We start from the raw sequence: 23849 nt of genomic DNA, 5'->3' as shown, positions 1-23849 counted from the left end.
TTAGTTTGGACCTCAGTGTCTTCTTTAGTGCTCTTTTAGAGACTGCTGTCAAGCTCTGGGCATTCCTTGTTCTTAGTGGTTAGTTGTTAGGAGGAGACGAGCTGGGAATAAAATCTGTCTTGGTGCCAATCTGCGATTCTAGGGGGCCTGCCCTATAGTTTCAGCTGCATGTGGTGAGGTTATGCCACTCAGAGGGGAAAGTAAGGCACCTTAAGGTGCAGAGACTCAGGCTTCATCATAGCATCCAGGGCACACCCGCAGAAAATGAATTTCATCTAATATTTTAAAACTTCTGAGTTGCCACAGCAGGGCAGTAATCAACTGTTCCACAATGTCTCCCTCTTAGGCATCCTGTTTGGGCTTCTTCAATAACCATCAGCAGAAGCTGAATATCTGTAGGGGGTGATTCTCTTTGAAGAGCCTCAGAAGTGATCAATTAGCTTCCAGTTTTAATTAAGTGGATTTCTCTTGGTTATCAAAAGTGAAGAGCACATGGCCAGTCCTTCTAACTTGTATGTTTTTTCCTGTGGGTGTTATCTCGCTCTCCAAAATGTTGTGAGTGGATTATAGCCCTTTAAAACTAAACTTAGCTAAGTCTCTGGGACGCGGGTGGCGCTGTGGGTTAAACCACAGAGCCTAGGACTTGCCGATCAGAAGGTCGGCAGTTCGAATCCCCGCGACAGGGTGAGCTCCCGTTGCTCGGTCCTTGCTCCTGCCAATCTAGCAGTTTGAAAGTTCATCAAAGTGCAAGTAGATAAATAGGTACCACTCCAGCGAGAAGGTAAACGGCGTTTCCGTGCGCTGCTCTGGTTCGCCAGAAGTGGCTTAGTCATCCTGGCCACATGACCTGGAAGCTGTACGCCGGCTCCCTCGGCCAATAAAGCGAGATAAGCGCCGCAACCCCAGAGTCGGTCACAACTGGACCGAATGGTCAGGGGCCCCTTTACCTTTACCTTAAGTTAAAAAAAAGTTAAGTCTCATATATGAAGGTCTTGCCTGTACACACACCTGCTTATATGTTCCAGTTTGGCAAGGTCTAGCCCCGCTAGTTAAATAATATAGTGGTGCATTTTACTGAAAGTAGCACCATCTTCAGATACGACATCTTTTCAGAGGTTAAGTCTGCATACAAGAAACAATTTCCCCCGGGGACCCACTAAAAACCATCCTCTTCTTACCATCCTATCAGATCCTTTCGTCAAAGTGTACTTGCTGCAAGACGGGAGAAAGATCAGTAAGAAGAAGACTGCGACAAAGAGAGATGACACAAACCCAGTGTTTAATGAAGCCATGATTTTCTCAGTGCCAGCAATTGTTCTACAGGTAAGAGCCTCCAGGTTCACAGGGACGATTACAGCACCATCCATTGAGCTACTGCATTGCTAAGAGCACAGTTTATAGCATCAGGCATACAGTTCACACCAAGACCACGCAGGGGAAACTTACCCTCTCCTGCCAGTTCATAGGCTCAGACTGCCCGACTATGAAATGCACCAAAAATGTTAAAGGGCTCATAAAATTCAGTCCAACTATTCCTTGGTTAATCCTAGAATCCTCCTGTGAAGGTCTGCCTACTGGAAAAGGCTAGAAGCAATTTCATCTCAAGCCCAGTTCACACAGTCATTTTGGTGTGTGACAGCTGTGCCTGTAATGACTCCATCTGCTTTGTCTCATGCCGGTCCACTTGTGTGCACACATGTCACTGGTCAAATCCAGATTTTTTGCCAGCCATTAAAAGTGGACGGACAAAGAAGGTGCTTCTTCACACAACACGTAGTTACACTGTGGAATTCCTTCCCACAATAGGCAGTCATGGCCACCCGCTCCAATGACTTGCTTCCACTATGCTCCACTTATAAATAAAGCAAACTTTTGAAGTCTTCAGGGTGCTCTCATCCAAAAGAATCTAAACCTGGCAGTTTTGCTCCTAGAACCTCTCACTGCTCACAGTCATAGGAATCCTCTGTGAATAGCAGGCATGGTGGGGGAGAGGGCAATTCCAACTGGGCCCATGGCTGGGGCAAAGGGTTAAAGCTCCTTCCCTTCACAAGCCATGCTCCTGAAAATACAAACCTGCTTCAAATGGTACAATTCACAAATGTTAATGACAAAGCCTTAGGTGATGCAGATACTTCTTTTCGGAATGAAGTTCTAGGAAAACAGTACAGAGAGAGATTCTCTTCATTGTCAATTTATGTTAGCTCTGTTCATCTTAGAAACTCACCTAAGTGATGGAGGGCTGGCTGTGGCTGAGGACATCCTAATGAATGGGATATAAAATGGGATATAAACCGGCATGCCCAGGGCAAGAGGCTTCTTCAAGGGTTAGACATTGCCCTTTTGCCAACACTGGTGATCTAAATGGTGAGAGTTAATTTGTTTGTTTAGTCCAGAGGAAACAAGCCAAACATGTATTGGTGATGGGGAAATCTCTGAACTAACCATGTCATGTATCGTCCTGCATTTTCTTTGTTCTTGTTAACATGCTATGTTGTCTTTTACTGAGCAGCGAAGGTGGCCTTCAGATTAACCCAGACAAAATCATTAGTAGACTACAGCGTCCAGCTAAGTCATAATAAGAACATAGCACTCATTTCTTCCTTACTGCTGCTGACAGCTATAATTTTAATGAATCTTTCTCCGTTCAGAAGCTTTTCTTGATTGGTGATAGATTTCCGCCCACAAGGTTTTTGGCATTCAAGGCAGAGACTTTCAAATTAAACCCAGGGAAAGAAAAACCAGTACGGGAGATGTAAACACAATCATTGCATCACCTGCAAGGCCGAATATATAATTTCATTTGCTTTTCAGTCATTCAGAAGCTTCGGTGCTGGGAGCTAATATAACATATCTAACAAAATCATCTTCAAAGGAGAGATAACAAGGAGGAAGCTTTCTTCAGCAATGGCATGGAGACAAGAAAAAGGAAGGGTTACCATAACGACCAAGCAAAGGCCAACTGCTGTGGCTTCTCCTGTCCCTTCTTGAGGATGATGCAAATTCATGGGGGTTAGGGCAAAGGTTCTCGAAAGTTGTACTAATATGTAAGGGAAAGAGAAGTAATGTTTCATTGCACACAAATTTTACAGGCGCCTGAAAGGCCCTTGGGGCTTACTTGTCAAGCAGGAAAGAAACTAGCTGTTGCTGATGGCTAGTGAAATGTTGCATTCCTTAATAACTCATAGTGGAGGGCTACGAGGCTAAGCATTCCCATATGGTGGTTCTGATATTGAAAGGAGCATTTTGGAGTCCTCCTAAGTGACGCTGCACCAAAAATCAAGGTGTTGTCTTTCCCCCTCAAGTTTTTCAGGCCCAGCATACTTCCAGCCCCTGGGTTGATTTTGAGATCAAGTTGGGCAATTTTGCATTGTTGCCAGATTTCATTGTGCTGCATTGTTAATTTTCCACTACTGATTATATATAGAATTCACATTCTGAATTCATGTCCTCATTCCATTCAGAAAAGTAAGAGTGCTTTTCAAGGGTACCTACAGCCACTTCTCAAACTACATCTCATGGTGGTAAAAATTGGGTCAATGGAATTTTGCTAATATCCGCTTGTGTCCTTGCAGGAACTGTCTCTTCGGGTGACTGTCGCAGAGTGTTGTGAAGACGGGAGAGCTGAAAACATTGGCCATGTTGTCATAGGCCCAGCTGCAGGTGGGATGGGCATCACGCATTGGAACCAGATGTTGGCCACCTTGAGGAAGCCTGTGTCCATGTGGCACCCACTTCGGCGAAGCTAAGGCATGCTTGCACCTTGCTGTGAATAATCCAACTTGGTGCCTAAACTCTTATCAGTAGGCAGATACTGTTGGCAAATGGAGTTCATTATAGCTAGGAACGAAAACTTATTTTTTCTCCAAATATTCTTCACAAAATGGAGTTGCAGCAACAGGAAAGGGGGGAAAATGTTCAGTTGCCAAATGGGACCAGACAAGCCTTGGAAAAGCTTCAGACAACTGAAACCTGTAAGAGAGAGAAGCCATTCAAGTACAAAGGACTGCCCTGAAGTAGCTTGCTGACAAATAGGGTGGCCTTTTGCCTCCATCACTCTAAAATCACCAGCTTAGAGAACCAGTCATTTAGTAAATTTGTGTTTTTTTACCAGGAATTAAGAGTCCCATGTGGTTTTCCTCCAGCCCCGAGGGTCAAGGGGAAAAGCTTTGTGTACGTGTGTGTGTGTGTGTGTGTGTGTGTGTGTGTATCCATTTGACTCCACTTAGATCTTAACTGCATCTACTTCAAGGTTAGAGCCACTGAATTCAATAGATCTCGCTTTGAAACAGGCATGATTGAGATCACAGTTTTATATTTGTCACATTTTTTGGCAGGAAAATCCCATTTGATTCAGAGAAACTGAACTTCTGGAAAATTACTTCCAGGGTAAATGAGCTTAAGATCATAACCTTATGGAACCATCGTCAAATGCATCTCCATCCATGGTTCCAATTCTAGAAGAGTAGTCATGTTTGCCTATTGCCACAAAGAGCAGCAGGAGACCAACTATTGTAGCCTATTACAGGAATAGGGAAGCTGTGGCCCTCAAGACGTCACTGGGACTCCAACTCCCAGCAGCATTTGGAGGGCACCAGGTTCCCTGTCCCTAGCCTCTTTTGTCAGGTGCCTAAAGCAAACCTACTTCTTGCACCTCGTGCTATCATAACTTAGAACTTAGAGTAACATAGGCTACCCTGGTTGGTTGGTTTTTTGCCCTGGTGGCGTCATTTATTTATTTAAACTTGTCTGTTGCTTGTTACAGAAAACATCTCCAAGCAACTTACAATAGGCTTGATAGCATTAACCACAAAGTGTCCAGCACAGTCAAAGACTGCACATGACCATCAAAGCATGACTACCATGTAATGCTGTTTAATCCTGATGCCCCCCCCCATCTCAGTGATAGCAGCAGCATCACTTAGATGCTTTCTCACCAGAGCAGCTGTTCCATTGCCGTTTTGAGCACATGGATCACGTGTCAATCCAAGCGGTCCATAGATAGCAGGCCCTTTGCTTGGCATTCAGGGGGATGCAGGGTCGCTGGGAAAGGGAAAAATCAAGAAAAAGAACAAAACCGTTTTGTTTTTAATGACAAAGTACCATGAAAATTGGTCATTGAGCTGGCTTAAAGTAAGCGAATATGTGATTTCAGTAAAATTTTGAGGAAAGGAATATTAGTAAAATGGGTACCCTAACACCACCCCATTCTCCCAAGCCATTCTGCCACCCAATTTAAAGGCACGTGGCTTTGTATCTAGAGCTCTTTCACTGTTGAAGAACTTGCTGCTTGGCTTAGCTATACATAAAGCAAAATGGAAAACACAAGCCCTAATGATCTGAAAAGCATTAGAGGCCACTCAAGCTTTAACTCTTTTTCTTTTTTTAAGCAATTCTCTGAGGGTGTCAGGCCTGCTCAACTTTAACCATGAAAGAGCAGAAATGCTGATATTAAAAGGGTAACTTTATGTTGAACATAAGCCCATTTGACATTTGGAGTTTATCAAGAAAGCACTTTCCTTTTCTGCCTCCTGAACCTTGGCAAACTCCATCAAGAGTGAGTATTTATCGCTTTGTTAAGGCCTGAGCAATTCTGTTGTTAATAAGTTTTACATAGATTGGAAGGGAGATTATTCGCCACCCCATTTGATAAAGCTAGACAGCTGCTTAATTTGCCTTCTGTGCAACCAAATACCACAGTAGGGCTGGCTTTAGCAGCTGGACAGAACCATCAAAAAGAGACATCTGGATTCATTGAGCTCAGGTGTCCCAAGGACTCTTTTAAGAAAAGTGTGACAAGTTCCTTTCAAATGGAAGCTTTGCTATGTGCAAAGGAGAACTGTGATGGTAGGAAGGTAGTCCTATGTCCATATGAATCCCATGATGCTTTGCTTATTAAAATGATATCGTCAGAATGAAACAATCAGAAATCAATTAAGAAAGCTGCAGAAATTATCCAGCATGAGCATCACAGCAGTTGAAAGCAATAGCAGATTAAAACCAAATGCAACTGATGTCTGAAAGAATCTTAAGAAAATAAATAGGCCATCCCAGAATTTAAAAATGCCCTTGCCTCTTTAATCCTAACTTAAAAGCCAGCCCACATATTATGTCTATCCCTGAAAAATATTCAAGCTTGGAATTGCTGGGAAAAGAGAAGAGAGAATTTTAAGGTGACCCTCCATAATTACCTCTCTTAATGCTCTTATTGCATAAACTTTGCTACAGAAATTATAACCAGCTGATCTCAAAGATTAGGGTGGCATTTAAAATATGATATCAAGGTACATGGGAAGGATAAACAGGAAGGCACCAATTTCAAGGAGGAAGGGAGGGAATCTCTGGTTGCCCCAGGGGGGAAAAGGTTTTTTAAAAAATTGGGGTCAAATGATTTGAACAGGGTTCTTTCTCAGGGACACTCTTCAACAAATTTTCAAACTGGAATTCAGATTAGGTGCCAGGGGATGTACATATGGTCTAATTCATGTGGGGGCAGGGGGTAGGTCAAAACCAGCATGTTGAAATGCATTTATTCATCTTTAACATTTTTCTCCTCCCATCATGGCCCTGGGCCTCCATGGCAGCTTACAATAGTTGTGCTTGTGAAACACAGAGATGTTGTGTGGATGGTAAAGACCTGCTGTAATGTGCTCCTGGCAACCCCTGACTCTCAGAAAGTAGACTGCAAAGCTTGAGCAGTCACTAAAGGTGTCCCCCTTTGCATCTTCCATTTCCAATAACCAACCCTTGAGATGACAAAGGGAAACCTGAACAGGACAAAAATGAAGACATCCTTCTTGCAAGGAGAAGCAGCGGCAAAGCACTCCTGAACATCTCCAACCATTAAGCAATTGGCTGAAGAGCACCCCAAGGTGTCAGCAGTGAAGAACAGGTGTTCTTGCTCATTCTAGCTTCAGACCACACTACCTGCGCTGTCCATTATCATCTTGATCTTGTATAGGTTTGGCCTGCCTCACCCAGTCCCTCTACCATGGCCAGACGATGTATTTCAAGACTTGGATAGGATGAAATTCCAATTTATCTGCCATCAACATACTACGATCATGCTGGCCATAGTCTTTCCTGTGACCTTTCTCTGAAGATATACTTCTTGTAGGATACATTCACTTTTGGGATAAATAAAGACTGGTCTTTAAAAGCTGCTCACACTGCAGGACTGAGAGAGATACTGCTATGATGATTGTAATTACATTTGTACCTCGAATGTTTGATATTCTCACCTGTTCCCTCCTACCCATCCTTCAATTCTAGAAGAGTGGCAGACTTTTGGGAAGGGCTGGGGATTGTCGGTGATTTTGTAATTTAAAGTGTATCATCACACCATTCCTGTATTATGTGCATCATTTCTGCTGTGTCAAAGCAGCAGCTGTGCTTGTGTAATGTATTTTCGTAAGCTTTGTACATAATCTTTTCCCCACTGCACATGCACGTTGTTGACAGCACCTTATGCATTTGATTCCTCCTGCCCCATTGCAGTTACCTAGGCTCTAGCTTTCATGTGAGGGAGGAATTCTCTTCTTGTTCTTAAAGCCCAGATAGTGCACACAGCTGATTCTGATTCTCTTGCCAAGGTGTACAGAATCTAACCAGACACTTTGGTAGTCATGGATGGGGTTAATCTTGAAAACATTTCTGAATTGGCTGTCTAACATAGGCAGCCATGTTCAAAGCCAGCGTAGGGCACTGCCAAGATACAGTTCCGTAATGTTAAACTCTGGATTTAATGGTCTTCTGCAGGTGGGTATTTCCTCCCCCCTTCACTTGATGGTAATGTGTGCAATTTTAATACAGTGGTACCTCGGGTTACATAAGCTTCAGGTTACAGACTCTGCTAACCCAGAAATAGTACCTCGGGTTAAGAACTTTGCTTCAGGATGAGAACAGAAATTGTGTTCTGGCGGCGTGGCGGCAGCAGGAGGCCCCATTAGCTAAAGTGGTGCTTCACGTTAAGAACGGACCTCCAGGACGAATTAAGTTCTTAACCCGAGGTACCACTGTATATGCTAAGTCAACACTACAGCTATTGAGGGTTGAGTAGAGATTCTGGATGTCTGCCTCATAGTCCTGCTCTGACAGCACTGCTACTCAGATATTCTTCTGGACAGACACCCTAGGATAAGAAGTCCATTATGTTTTTGACTGTAAAAATGGCTACATGGGAAATTTCTTACGTTCAATAACCTCTCATTTTCTTTGGCAATTTTAAATGATACACACACTTGAGAAAAGATGCCAAAGTTACAAAAGGAGCTTCAGCATCTTTTTCAGGTGTATTTTCAAGGCAACTCCCCTCCCTTTTTTGTATCTTTGATCTTTTGCAAAGAGCTGTGATCAGGCGGGTTCCTGTCCTCAGGTCAAAAACAACAAATTACCATATTTTTTGCTCTATAAGGCTCACTTTTTCCCTCCTAAAAAGTAAGGGGAAATGTGTGCGCGTCTTATGGAGCGAATGCAGGCTGCGCAGCTATCCCAGAAGCTAGAACAGCAAGAGGGATTGCTGCTTTCATTGCGCAGCGATCCCTCTTGCTGTTCTGGCATCTGAGATTCAGAATATTGTTTTCCTCCTCCAAAAACTAGGTGCGTCTTGTGGTCTGATGCGTCTTATGGATCGAAAAATACGGTAAATACTGAGAATGGTGTGCCGGGGAGGGGCAGAATGTCCCATTAAAGTAATACGTATTTCCATTGATCCAAAGATGTGCTTTACACACAATTTAAGCTACATATTGTTGTAGCAATAGGATCTCACAAAGACAATATTAGTGTAGCGCTACAGTAACATGCACTGAATAGCACCAAATATCTACTACACACCTAAAACTATCTCCATTTCAACACATGAGAAAGGGTGCTGAGCAGCTGAAGCTGCCTCCCCTGCCTGTTTATTCTGCATATCCCACTTCCAAAGAGCCAAGCCTTCCCATAAGAGCAGCTAGTCTCGGACTGTGGGCACTGCTGTAAAAAAACAAAACCAGAACAAATGCGCCAGGTGCATAATCACTCCAACTGACTTATTGGGAGCACAAACAAAAATAGTGCTTCTAATATCACAAATAGCACCGAAACCAGACTAGAACGTTAGGTGTGCATCGCAGAATCTTTTAGTTTTGCTGGATCATAGTGTGGGAAAAGGAGCTGCTGTGGACATACACTTGAAGCATTCTGTTGTCACTTTCAAGGCTATCATCTGCTGTACAATGCGTCAGAGCAAAAACCCAGTTGTTCATACTGGGACATATTTGAAAAGCTAATAAATAATTTGAGGTAATTGGGCAGCTTGACTTTTTTCCCCCCACCTCCCTCCAAAGGAATGGATCCAAATCAGTGTCTATGAATGCATACTTGTAATGTCTGAACCCATGGCACACTGCTTCAGTATATCTAGATATCTTGCTGCTGCTGGGATTTAGTCATGGTTCCTTAGTCCTCAATTGTATCTGATATTTTTGTCACACAAATGGCCTCACTACAAAATTATAGCGCCGTTTCTAGAAGACTAACATCGTTCAATCGCTTGACAAAACAAGCAGAATTATGGTATCCTGAAGACTAACCAATATCTCCTCAAATGAGTCTCTTGGCAACAGCATATTTTTTTTCATTGCAGGTGATAAGGCAGTCTGCTTATACCCAAAACTCATACTGTAGTAATTGTGTGTTAGTCCTTAAGATGTCACAGAGCTCTTTGCTGCAATTGCAAAACAAACACACTAACATTTGAACATGGTCTAATGTGAGCTGGTGGGACATCACCATGGAAACATGGGAAATTGAAAAGGTAATTGAACCAACTCTTGTGCAAAGTGCCCAGGGAATGGCTCCTATCAGTGCTGTGCCTCAAATGTGGGAAGGTACTGACAGCTCAAAGATTATCTCAAGGATTAGCTTTGGCAATGTGGATAATGAATCTCTTGGGTTATGGATGTTAAGCATCGCCTGATTCGTTTTCTGATTCAAGATACAATCAGTCTCTCATTAAAACAGAAAACACCAATATTTCACTACTAAGGGCCTTGGTCCCATGAAAGAGATGACTGCTGTAAGCAGCAACCTGCAACATCACTCTATGGACATCACTGAGAGAGTCTAGCCTGAGTCTGCTCTGTGCTGGGGAGTTTTGATATTGGGGGGGGGGGCGTTCAGTCATGCAGCCTTATCACCTGTGCTCTGAATAGGTCATGTTCTAACAGGGTTGTGTCATTCTTACTCTCATTGTGCAAAATGGCTCTAAACCTGTGCATAAAGTGCATATGATTCCATTGACTCAACGCAGACAAATTAAATTCAACCAGTAGCTCAGGTTAATACTTAGGAAGAAAATATGAGCTAGATTCCACTACTGAAGTTTTAAAAGTATACTTGCGTATCCATTTCGTTCAATGCATTTTAGTGTATCACAGCCTTTCCCAAAATTGGGTTCCCAAATGTCTGACTACATTCCCATCAGCCTCAGCCAACATGGCCTGGTGATGATGATAATGATGGATTTAAATTTCTATACCACCCTTCATCCAAAGGTCATGGGGTGGTTCACAACATAAAAATACAAAATGAGAACACAAAATACATAATAAACAAACCAATAACTTCCCTCTCACATGTAACACATTGCAGTAATCCAACCAAGAGATTACCAGAGCATAGATGACAGAAGTTAGGCTATCCCTTGCCTGTATAGGAGCACAGCTGGGCCACTGCCACCGAGCCCATGTGAGCCTCAAGTGACAGCAAAAGATCTAAGAGTATGTCCAAGCTATGTACTTGCTCCTTTAAAGTGTAAACCCCCTCAAGAGCAGGCCACCTAGAGAACGGCCCACTAACAGTGCTTCAGTCTTACCTGGATTGAGCTTCAGTTTGTTGGCTGTCATGTACAATGAGATCATGGATGAGGGACGTCTTGCATCCACCTGGCATTCAGCAACAGCAGCCGCAGACCTAAGGGCTGGCTGATAGGACAACCACAATTCCCCGGGTTGGAGTAGCCGCTGGGACATGGCACAGTCACTAACTTTATTTGAAAACCAAAAAAAAGTTAAAAGCATACAAGTTAGAAAGCAGTTTAAACAACATAAAACTTTTTAAACAATTAGGACAAGGTCATCCCCAGAGCAAATGTCATGGGGGTGGCCCCTGTCCTTGCCTCTCTCGAAGCTGCTCTTTCCAAAGGGGCAACCCACACCCCCGGTCGGCGTGATGTAGCCTCCACTCCCCTGGTAGATTGACTCTCAATCTGCCAGTCGGTGGGGTGGGGCAGGCTTCACTCTGCCAGCCACAGGTACAGAAAGACCAACTTCCTCAAGAGGAGGAGGCATTCCAGTAGCTGTGGAAGTCCAGCTTACCTTCACTGATGGTCTCCAGCTGCTGCTCCCACCTCTGAGAGCAAAGCATCAGTTCTCCAGTGGTCAGGGATGATGGGGATTGTAGTACACCACTACCTGGGGGCTCACAGTTAGGAAAGGCTGGTCTCCCAGACAACCCTAGAATGGGTAGGAACAGAAACAGGATGCTGCCTTACCAGGTCTGTCCATTTCTCCATCTAATCCAGTATTGTCTATTCGGACCAGTAGGGGCTCACCAGGATCTCAGGCAGATACCGGTATATTTCACATCACTTGCTGCCTGGTTCTCATTTAATTTGTCAGGGACTGGAGCTGGGATCTGCTGTATGCAAATAAAAGTGCACTATCACTGACCTATGATCCCGCTCCAATATTAGTAGCAGTTCTCCACCCCAATATTTTTCTCTCTATTACAACCTCATAAACGATACAAAGGGCTTGGAGGGAGGAAACAAAGTATGGTGAACAAAATATATATTATTAGATGAGCAGCGATCCGATCCTACGCATGTTTACTTAGCAATTGGTCCCTCCACACCCATTGCATGCATAGGATTGCACCGGTAGCCCAATTCATTTCCACCTCCCTCACATACTGCCACACAGAGGCTCTTACCTTGCCCCTCATTCTTTTTGCCTTCTCCCATCTTATTAAAAAGTTGCACCAGGCCAAGGCACATCTAGTTCAGTATCCTGTTCTCACAGTGGCAAAGCCTGATTATGAATTAGCAACATCTGTGGATATCATTTGCACCGTTTAGTTAAGGCAGGAATTGCCTTTCCTTGGCGCTGTTAGTCATCGTGACATCCCTGCAGCTGGTGTTGTCATAACTTGCTTTCTGAGCCACCCACTTGTCACTTTGAAGAGCTCCCTCTGGTGACCACCACCCACCCATACCCGATTCTGAGCTGCCATGGCGTGGTATTTCAGGGTCCATCCCACTCAGTCACTCCATGAATGTAACATGACATTTCCTCTGTTTCATTCGCTCTCTTTGCACAGATGGCCATGAATAATAAGGGATGTTTTCTGAGAGCTGTTGTCAGTTGCGGATGGGGGCTCCCTTGCCTTTGTATGGAAAAAATAAGAATGCCTTTGTTGAGTCAGCTGTTCTTATTTCAATCTGGAAGGCAATGGTCTCCAAAAGAACAAAACAAAACTCAATGCATCCTTCACTAGCCTCGAGGTAGGGGAGAAAATTGGTTCTGCTTACATGCTAATGTGAGGCTACCTAATCTCCCTACCTCAGCCCACCAAAAAACAAAACATGAATCAACATTTTATTTATTATTAATTTATATCCCACCTTTCCTTCAAGGAGCTCAAGGTCACGCACACTGTTCTTCCCCTTCCTCACCTCATCCAACAGCCTTGTGAGGTAGGTTCGGCTGAGAGACTGCGACTGGCCCAAGGTCACCCAGTGAGCTTCATGACTGAGGGGTTACAGCAATCCTTCAAAATGTGCACTTCTCTGAATCTTGCAGTGGAAGCCTCCAACCAAAAACTATATATTAGGGGAATGTTTGCATTGAATATATAGATGAGTGAAAATAAGATACAAAAGTGCATTACATTCGGTAATGTTGCTTGCAAAACGTGTATTAGGAGAATGCAGACAGATTCTCATGGCGATTATTATTATTATTGCATTGCAAACTGATTCAGAAATGTGGCAAATTGAATTTGAGGTTAGAAAAACAAGAAACATTTAGTCCCACATTCAGACAGGAGTTCTCCGATGGCATGGAGTCTGGAAAGAAACATGGTCTTACCAATGTCAGTTTTGCACTGTAGTCCGCAGAATGGTTCCTCCAAAGCAATCACATCTGTCCCAGTAAGTGACCCAAGGGTTGCCATCTTCATTATCACCAGGGCAGATAGTACCACAGGTCATAAAAATTGTGCTTATGCCACAAGTTGCATGTTAAACAAGATGAATTTGTGCCCATCTTTTTCACTGTAAACATTTTGAACACAAATTGGTTTTTCAAAACATGAGGAGAATCTGTTGGCCGTGTCTTATTGTGATTAAACATAACAAGCTGCACTTTAATGGACTGTGTATCTTAATGCAGATTTAGATTATTATTTACAAGAGGAGCCACAGAACATAACAGTTTGCCACGGTCAACAGCATGGAGCCCACAGGAATCAGTGTGCCCAAGAGAGTAACCCCCATTGTGAAAGTTCTTAGTAATTCACAATGTGTGAGATACTTTGCACTGGCTCAGCCTCTCCTACACTGAACATGCCCCTTAAACCTGCCCACATTTTATTGGAAGCCATTGATTGGACATCCTCCTTCCCTTACATTCTGAACAAAGGAGAGGTACAAAGAGCTTATCTCTATGCTACCATGACAATGGTTGATGTAGTTGCCCTTTCCCATTGATGGAGGGCATGCCCACATGTTTTTGTGGTCCTCTCTCTTTTTTTTAGCTCTTTTAGATTTGGTAGCCATTTTGTGTTAGGACATACCCCCATAGCAGCCATTTTGTGCCTAGCACCCACAACACTGCCTCAAAATTCCGCTCGTGCTCACGAGCCAAAAAAAGGTTGCAACCTCTAGTTTGCATTTCTCCCTTTTGGGTAAAAAGTCTAGAAGAACATACATTTAGGAAATAGAACTCCAATGACACAAGTTTTGAGATGGGACAACTTGCCGTTGTTGTACTCTGCCCCAAGGAATAAGTTTTGTCAAAATGTGTGAGGTGGCCTTCTTGATCCAGGAAATTCTACTTCGGGCAGCCATCTGATGTTTGCCTCTCTTTTTGATTCTTAATAAATTCTGTACTAAGGAGACCCAAATTCTCCAACAAGCAAACAGTTTTTATGCCCAGAAGGAATTATGCAAATTGATTCAATATACGCTAAAGTGCTTATTTTGCATAAATGTTCTGCATGCTTTACAGCTCAGTCCTAAACATATTCACTCAGATATAAGTCCCACTGGTTTCATTTGGACTTCTTTGCTAATAAGAATGTTTAGGATTGCAAATTTTGATACATATTTTTAAAATATACAGATTTATTTTACAAAGAGGGATACACTAAGTGATCTGAGGATTGCAACCTTCATTATAATCAGGATTTATAAGTATTATTCACCATATTCTGTACCAATACAAATTGTCCTGGCAGGAGGAGGGGTACATAAAAGTAATGAGCAATGGGAAGGTGTATAGTTAGGGGAAAGGAGCCAGAGAATAAAGGGCATGTTACCATGTAGGGTAGAGAGACATAATCTCTTGAATGCTTCCATAGAACTGCATTGTTTCAATAGGAAACTTGGTGAACCAGTCAGACCAGTTCCTTTGTTAAGGTAATGGCCTTGGGCAGCCTCATCCACATCTTAAACAATTAGCTCCATCCTATGTTCTGGTTGTATATATGTGTAAATAAAAACATATCATCTAAAGACATGTTTTGTCACATCATAAAACTTAAAATAGGCCACTACTATGTGCATTTGCTTGGGAGTAAGTCTGTTCCATTTAATGGACTTTCCAAGTAAACATGGCTGGCACCAGTCCGTACACTGTGAAACTAAAACATGACCAGTTCCGGCCCAGGTTCTACTCATTTGGTCAAATCTTTTACCTAGGTTAGATACAAAGCCTCATGTCAGCAATGATGCAGGCAGGCCAAGCACAGTATCTGCCCCCCGAGTGCAAAGGCTGCTCAGCCATTATCAATTACTCATTTGAGGATTGTTGACTTGCAGGAAATTTCCAGGGATGGCATGTTTCTAGTATTAGATGCTATGAATGTGTATCTCCCTAAGTGCCAGCAAGTAAGATGTGAACGGGTTATTATGTTTGTTTGTTTGTTTGTTTGTTTGCTTGCTTGCTTGCTTGCTTGCTTGCTTGGTGGTGTTTTCTCTGCTCAAAGATTCTGGGGAGAACGTCAGGCAATTGTGTGGGTGGATTTAGTACATTTACTTGGAAGCAGGCGACGCTTTGGAAGTTGGATGATTTATTTAATGGCTTTAGCATTGAAAGCTTGGGATAAATTGAAACAAAGGGAGCACAAATGATCAATTTGTCATCAATTAGTGATAATGTCCAAGCAATACTTGGCAAAGAGTACGTAGAGGCTGTCTTTTTCCATTCCAGTTCAGCCTGCTTGCTTCAAATGCACTTCTTCACTAAAGATTCAAAAATTATTTTAATATTTAAACTTTTTCTACCTATGAAGAAGCCTATATTATTAGAGGCTTTATCATTAATATACCCAGAAAGGGGGAAATAGTAAATATTTTTGGAGGCTTGATGCTTGCAGTTCCTTTTCAATTAAATCATGGAGGTGACTTCATGGAGGTGACTTCCAGCCACATTTTCACCTCATTTTGAGGAACTGGAGTGCAAGGTTCAGACTACATGTGACATACAGTGCTTATGCATTGAAGGGTTCTGCAGTCCCTAGTCTGGTTTTATAGAACTATAAGAAGGAAGAGTGCAGCATGGGGTTCAAATTGCCCAGGAACTGTACAGACACACATAGGTCACCTGGTCACAGTTGTCCTCATTATGGAGAAATGTATTGACTCTCTATTTAAATTATAGTAATTATTCCTAAATTTACATATTTCCATACAAATTCACACAGAGGAGTTTCATGCATATCTGTGCCTTCTTTTTAGGGATTAGGTATTTCTTCTCCTTTTTTAGCAATGCATAAGTGGCCACTCTGCCCAACCACTCCACGCCTGGTATGGCAGGCTAATAAGCAAAAATCTGTTCTCATTTATCGGTCTCACTTGCTAAACTAGGAGCACCGATGAATTGGCTTATATATGCATATTCATATTAATTGGTGACTCACCTCTTTGAATGAGTCATCACACATCAAGAGATCACCGAGATCACCATGGAAATAATTATGATGTGCCCTCATGCCCATTCAGAGGCAAAACTTTGTGGTTCAGACCAGTTGCGCTTATTTGTCTGCAACACCTAGATGTGGCGGCCAGTTCACAGTCTCTACATATGGACTGACTCTTAGTTCAAAGTTTAAGCATTTTATATCTTAGCTGTGCATGCTAAAGGCAGAAATCCTTTTGCCAAAGCAATAAAGACTATTAGCCATGTGGTTACATTGCAACAGAGCATTAACACTACAGAATTTGGGATGGATTCATTTTGCAAGGCTACTCTTGTGACTGTTATTTAGCTCTGAAATAGTGGCTTGCTGTTAATGGTTTCCACAGCAGCAGCAGCTAAACAGCTCCTGTAGTTTGTATGAACATGGCGAGAACTGTTGTTATAATGCAAGGCTGATAGTACATCTTGGTGACGGGTGCTTTCCCTGTGTGGTTTCAAGAAGGTGGTTAGGATGCAAAGTCACAACTGATGGGAAAGCTACAGAGTTATGATTGACTCAGTAGTGTGTTTCCCCCAAAACTGGTTCAAATGTCACTTTTCCTGGCACTCACACAAATGCCCTATTCCCATGAGCAGAGGAATGCACTTGTGAAACACCACAGATCAGCTTTTATGAGGACTGCAAATGCTCCTAGCCCTCTGAGGTCATAAGAACTGTCTGGACCAGGCAAGTAGTCCATTTAATCCAGCATTCTGTTCTCACAGTGGCCACCTAGATGCCTGTGCGAAACCTTCCAGGAGGAACAGAGTGCACAAGCACTTTCCCCTCCTGTGGTTTCCAGCAACTGGTTTTCATGATCAATTAGCCTTGAGCTGTGGCTAACAGCCATTGATAGCCCTATTCTCCATGAATCCGTCCAATCCTTTTTTAAACCCATCCAAGTTGGTGACCATCCCTGCCTCCTGGGGGAACAAGTTCCATAGTTTAACTGTGCATTGCATGGAAAAGTACGGTACTTTCTTCACTAGTCCCTCCTTCACTGCTTATAGTGCTCACACACTGGAAATACACTACTCACACAAGCATTTAAATTCACTAGAGAGATGGAGGATGTAATATAGCAACAATCTTGCATGTTGGGTATTTAAAGGCTATTTAAGGATGATTCTTTGTGGTGTGATGTTGCTGGCAGAGGCTAGAGGCTGTACTAACCTGTTACCAGTGCAAATAGAGGGAAAACTGCAGCCATTTTAGGTGGCCTTTGGTACTAGACAGCCCAATGGTTGTATGTATCTTGTGGAGATCTAATGGTTAAACCTTTTGTTTATACTGCCCATATCTACTTTCTGTCCTTGTAAAGTGCTTTGAATTAAAAAAAGTTGTTGCATAAATCACTGCTCAGCTTAATGTGTAGTCGAATTAAGGTTTAACATTATTTGTACCTGTTAATTCTATTTCTTTCTATCTGAATGGCTGTGGCTATCTGTTGAGCTAGATCGCTATAATTGCATTGATCATGGTGAATTGTGGGACAGAAGTACAACACTTTTCTTGCTAGACCTAAATCTTGATAGCACTCTCCAAATCACACAGTGTTACAGGGTGAAACTATTCTGACCAGTCTCTACTACTAATAAGCATACCATCACATCAATTGATATATTTCCAGTTATTCAAAGACTGGTAGACTTCTCCCCCTTGTTGTTTAGTCATTTAGTCATGTCCGACTCTTCGTGACCCCATGGACCAGAGCACGCCAGGCACTTCTGTCTTCCACTGTCTCCCGCAGTTTGGTCAGACTCATGTTTGTAGCTTCGAGAACACTGTCCAACCATCTCGTCCTCTGTTGTCCCCTTCTTCTTGTGCCCTCCATCTTTCCCAACATCAGGGTCTTTTCCAGGGAGTCTTCTCTTCTCATGAGGTGGCCTAAGTATTGGAGCCTCAGCTTCACGATCTGTCCTTCCAGTGAGCACTCAGGGCTAATTTCCTTAAGAATGGATGTGTTTGATCTTCTTGCAGTCCATGGGACTCTCAAGAGTCTCCTCCAGCACCATAATTCAAAAGCATCAATTCTTCGGCGATCAGCCTTCTTGATGGTCCAGCTCTCACTTCCATTCTCTCCCTTATTCCATCACTATTGCCTTATAGCCAGCTGAGACTAATCTTTCCATGCCAGCATGAGGATTCTTAGTCCAGCCAGGGAGAAGGACACTGAAAAATTCATATGGGCAATTGCCAGGCTGCCATCCACATCATGGGTGGGCAAACTAAGGCCTGGGGCCTGGATCCAACCCAATCGCCTTCTAAATCCAGCCCATGGAGGGTCTGGGAATCAGTGTGTTTTTACATGAGTAGAATGTGCGCTTTAATTTAAAATGCATCTCTGGGCTATTTGTGGGGGATAGGAATTCATTCATTTTTTCCCCTTCAAAATATAGTCCGCCCCCTACAAGGTCTGAGGGACAGCGGACAGGACCGCTGCTGAAAAAATTTGCCGACCCCTGATCCACATGGTTTCTCCACTAGCTCTAATGCCAGCTATTCATCCATTAGCAACTTCAAAGTGGTGAAAAGATGGGATTAGAGGCCAGACTGAGTGTAGGAAAAAAGAGCAATTTAGCTTAACATTTTCCACAGTCATATCTTGTAACCATGTGTGCTCGAAAACTCGGCTGTTTTGACAAGCACTTCCCGGATCTGCTGACTTTAACTATTTAACAGTTATACTGTATTGCAGGCCTTATTTATTGTACATTTTAATTACAGACATTTATTTTAATATTTTGATGTTTTGATGAACTTGTCTTATTGTGTATTTTAACTAAGTGTGGCCATATTTTCCTTAGTTTGTGTTCAATGGGGCTTACTCCTAAGTAAGTGGCAGCTGGCTTAGTAAATGGATTAGAGAGCTGTCCACTTCGTGACTACTGAGTGTGCCCTGCAAACATCACATTCTTGATGTGGGGCAGGGGAAACATTCTTGACCTATATATCTTCTGTGCTTTGACCATAAGCACTCTGGAGCATGAGAAAATCACCTTTAATGAACTTACCTCTTTCTTTACCCAGCAGAACTCAGTTATTTTTCAGCTGATCTGAAGTGTAACTCTGGTTTGCATTTTAATGCAACTCCAGCTCTTCTTTTTCTGGCCAAAGCACTGATTCTATTCCATGGACTCCAAATAGCTCACTTGAGCAATGTGGCTTTGCCCTGGAGCTGACATAGCTTGATGAAACAGATTTATCACTGGGGCACAAATTAAGATCTTCTTTTGCGATCACTCGTAGCCGAGTAAGATTGTCTTCCATGAACACGGTATTAACAGTGAGTCTGTAAGTGACTGCGGAGGCCAATTCTGGATGCACATGTGCTTCCACAGTGGGGAAATAGATTTCCAGGCAGGAGTTGATCATGGTGAGGGTTTCCCAAGGGTGCCTTCCTCTTAGCACATTTCTCCCTTTTGTCCTGAGTTTGAGTGTCTCCTAAGTCCATGACACCTTTGGTAAAGGCTGTTCTCCAATTGGAGAGCTCACAGGCCAGTGTTTCCCAGTTGTCGGTGTTTATACTACATTTTTTTAGATTTGCCTTGAGAGCATCTTTAAATCTCTTTTGTTGACCACCAGCATTACACTTTCCATTTTTAAGTTCAGAATAGAGTAGTTGCTTTGGAAGACGATAATCAGGCATCTGAAGAACATGACCATTCCAATGAAGATGATGTTGAAGAATCATTTCTTTGACACGGGTGATCTTTGCTTCTTCCAGTACACTGACATTAGTTTGCCGGTCTTCCCAAGTGACATGTAAAAATTTTTGGAGACTCCACTGATGGAATCTTTCAAGGAGTTGGAGATGGTGTTTATAAGTGGTCCATGTTTCACAAGCCTACAGTAAAGTTGGTAGTACAATAGCTTTGTAAACAAGCATTTGGTTGGCCTGCAAATGTCCCAGTTCTCAAACACTCTGCTTTAATTGGGAGAAAGCCACACTTCCCAGAGCTCAGGCGATGCTGGATTTCAGCATCAATTGTGGAAATATAACTGCCTAGGTAGGAGAAGGGATTGACACTTTCCAACATTACACCATTGAGTTTTATTTGTAGCCCTGCAGAGGGGTTACTTTGTGCTTGTTGGCGCAACACTTTGGTTTTTTGGTTGTTGAGTGATAGGCCAAGCTTTTTGTAAGCTTATGTGAAGCTATTTAGGATGGTTTCGAGGTCATCCTCTGAGTGTGCACACATAACGCTGTCATCAGTATACTGAAGCTCTATGACAGAAGTTTGGGTAACCTTACTCTTTGCTTTCAGCCTATTCAGATTAAATAGCTTTCCATATGTTTGATATATGATTTCTAGGATCACAGCAATGAAACAATAAATAGTGTTGGGGCAGTAACACAACCCTGTTTTACACCTGATACCACTGTAAGTGGTTCACTTTGATAATCCGCCATTGATGGGGCAGAGTGAGGCCTGTAATGAACCACCCTTTAAAGATGCTTAGGAAAACAGAAGCCCAAAATGCTCAGTCATGTATTGCCCTTTGGACTTTGTCCAATCAGTAAAATAAAAAGTAAGTGGCTTGTGTTGTTTTTGATCTTGTGACTGAACAAAGGAGATAATGTCTAGAAATGCATTTCGGGTTGTTATTATTAGTCATGAAAACATTTTAAAATTGCCTTAACCATCCAGCTTCAAGGTAGCATACAATAAAATGACATTTCTAAACATAAAACATTATGGCACAGATAAAATGCAGCTAACAACCCGGGGCAGGGTTAAATCACAACCAACCCACTGGAATTAAACACCCACAAAAGCCTGGGCACATTTATAGCACAAAGTGGTGCATTTAGAGTGGCTTTAGAGTACAGTGCCAATATAAAGCATTTATAGTGTCTGCTTTACAATACAAACTGTGAATGTTTATTTTAAAATTTAGTTCTTGGGGAGGGAAGGGGATGGGGAATCCTCATGGTTGTATAAAGAGCAATGCAAGCACAAAAGCCTGAAAAGATGCAAGTGCCACTCAATGAATATGTTCAAAAAACATCTTAAGTTAGTGATCCCCAGTCTAACCTGTCCTGAATCTACTATACACCAATTCCATAGGTTGGCTCCATGTTCTAGCTTTATTTATTTAGAACACTTGTAGCTTGCCCAACCAAGTTCTCTGGGCAGTTCATTGGAGTGTAGTTAGGGGCCTCATCCCTGTAGGAGTTACCACCCTTTTGTGTGTGTGTGGTGCTACTTTGGATCCATATAGAATGTCTCTCACAGTGGAATTTTCAGTGTTCCAACCAATGTGAAGTAGTTTTTCCAGGACAAACCACTCCATTTCCCCTCCTGCCCAGTTTTCTATACTTCCTCCAACAGTTAGCATCACACAAGGCATGCTCCATTTACATTGGCCTGTTTTTTTGTGATGGGGGTCCTCACTGGGTCTTTTTTGGAGGGGATGCTTCGTACCGCTGTAATTCTTGAGTCCTCCAAGCCTCCAGATATCCCATCTTGTGCTTGGATGGTGCTGTTTTGGTTACCTAAGGACTGGTACTCAGAGAAATGAGATTGCAATTAGTATATACAGGCTTATCAGTGACTCAGACAACTCCTTCTGAGGCTGATGGATTCTGCACAGCTGACGCCTCTCAGAAAACACTATTGTCTTAAAGATGCCTGTGAATGGGCTGAAATGAAAGGCAGCAAGTCCCTGTCTTTTTATACAACACATGGAATTGTTTGTTTCTAAACACAAATGCAGAACTGTTCCTTGGATCTAAGACGCAGTGAGGCAACAAACCCTTCCTGCTAAGCAACAAAATGAAATTATTGCTACCTCTAGTCCTGGCAGCATAACAGAGCTATCACAGATAAAGAGGCTGCAGATTTGGATTCTACAGCCACATAGATCCAGGAAGGAAGGAACAGAATCACAGAAGTGTAGGGGGCTGTGTAACCCATTCAGTCTAACCCTTGTTTGATGTAGGGAATTTAGAGCATCTAGCTTCTGCTTGAAGACATCCAGTGAGGAAGAGCCAACCACTGACAAATCGCATTCACTGTTGAGAACCTTTCCGTAATTTTCAACTGAAATCTACCCTTCCAAAACTTAAACCCATCCAATGTAGTCCTGCCCCTTGGGACAGGATACTAAGTCCTTAGGGACAGCCTATTCTCCACAAAGCAAAAACGTGTCAGTCCTGGATAGCACAACTATGCTGTGGTGTTTCTATCTCTAGAATCTATAAAACTCTGAAAGCCCTCTCCCACCTTTGCTGAATGACGATTGATCTTCCCCTCACACTTGCAGTGCATGAGCCTCTGTCATCACCACAAACTTTACTGCACTAACCAAAGGCCATGGCATCTTCCAGAAACATCAACAATCACTACATATACAATATAACCACCATCAAATCCACTAAATCTATTAAAATGAGCCTCTGTCAATAGCCAGATTCTCTAGCAAACCATCTCTAACAACTCTTTACCACAATATTTCTTCTCTTAGATTAACATGGTCTGAAGGACCCTCGTGACATCATTCAGATTTTTATGAGTGACTGGGTATTTGAGCAACTGACTATGGGGGTTCCATTCTACAGCTACATTTTGAAACACATTAACACTGATTACATTTACTCCACTGTTTTCAGGGCTTTGTTACAACAGGATATGATTAATTTCTCAGCTAGAATAAATTACAGGCCTGCTTTCGACAAGAGCTGAGGTTTTTCAGTACCCTGGACAGCTCAGTTTGCAAGCTGTTCCTATTCTTCTCTGCAGGGAATATATATATAATGTCATGCTCTTGCAGGCTCATCTGCATTCCTGGAGCACAAGGCATCTAAACTTTAAAGCCATCCAGCCTTCCTTCAGCCAGTAATAGCCACCCTGAGATATGCTAACTTTTGCACAAGGAACGTGCACATTGACAATCAATATACAGAGTGAAACATAGAGGGTTTCTTCTTAAGCCAGGTGCTCATACACACCACTATGATATAACATCTCTAGCAGCATCTGACCACATTCTCATGTTTATTATAGTGATTATTTATGTTGACATAGAATGAAGCAATGAAAGTGAACTGGAACTAGTTAAGATACAGTAACTTTCAGTCCATTGACTAATTGCTGGTGTCTTTCCAGCTCCCAAACGTACACCAGTGGTTAATTTCAAAAAAAATATTGTGGAATTGGAGCTCAACTCTGCTTGGATATACATGGGAACAGACTATAGATACTCAGTGGTGAGAAGGTTCTTTGAACATGCTCATTATTGCCCAGGTGATTAGGGGATTAAGCTCTGATATCAAAAGCAATGAGCTAAGTTTATTTCATTTTTATGCCACTTTCCCAAGGTGAACTGCACTCAAAAGTAGCTCATAACAGCAATTTTTAAAATAAATATACAAACATAAAATGTTACAAAACATACCACTAAATTCAAACAAAGAAAAACCAAAAGGATAAATGCAATAAATTACAATGAAACCATCTAGATGATGCATAACAAGTACAGAGCAAAATAAATATTAAGAGGCCAATAAATAAATTAGAAAGCTTATCAACGCTACAAGTTCAAACCTTGCTGCACTCCAGGGAGCCACAGCAGTCCAGCTTAAATACAGTTCAGGGGGTGAGATGTCTTTTCCACAGCCTAAA

At 42.5% G+C, this 23849-nt stretch overlaps 1 protein-coding gene and 1 long non-coding RNA gene across 9 annotated transcripts in view; one reads left to right on the top strand and one right to left on the bottom strand.

Annotated features, from left to right (window-relative positions):
- SYT12 (synaptotagmin 12) overlaps positions 1-4084 on the top strand; it is a 66385-nt gene extending 62301 nt beyond the window's left edge. For both annotated transcript variants that reach the window (XM_081919711.1, XM_081919710.1), the window contains 2 exons: positions 1190-1323; positions 3573-4084. In XM_081919711.1, coding sequence (XP_081775837.1) covers positions 1190-1323; positions 3573-3746 — 308 coding nt within the window. In that variant the 3' untranslated portion in view covers positions 3747-4084. The remainder of the gene's footprint in view (positions 1-1189; positions 1324-3572) is intronic.
- Positions 1263-17879, bottom strand: LOC309374698. 7 transcript variants are annotated; one of them, XR_014170659.1, is made up of 6 exons: positions 13131-17879; positions 12665-12862; positions 11534-12426; positions 10856-11026; positions 4938-5040; positions 1263-2727 (listed from the first exon to the last, which is right to left on the bottom strand). It is a non-coding gene; the product is annotated as an uncharacterized lncRNA (long non-coding RNA). The 7 variants fall into 7 exon arrangements; XR_014170662.1 differs by lacking the exon at positions 1263-2727 and adding an exon at positions 11358-11495 and having other exon boundaries at positions 4578-5040; positions 10856-11022; positions 11594-12426; XR_014170663.1 differs by lacking the exon at positions 1263-2727 and having other exon boundaries at positions 4578-5040; positions 10856-11022; positions 11358-11679; positions 11974-12426.
- Positions 17880-23849: the final 5970 nt, after the last annotated feature.

This window comes from Podarcis melisellensis, assembly GCF_964234715.1.
Source record: "Podarcis melisellensis genome assembly, chromosome: 1".
NCBI classification, from domain to species: domain Eukaryota; kingdom Metazoa; phylum Chordata; class Lepidosauria; order Squamata; family Lacertidae; genus Podarcis; species Podarcis melisellensis.
The sequence above is the reverse complement of the archived record's forward strand: the minus strand, read 5'-3'. Positions and strand labels throughout refer to the sequence as shown.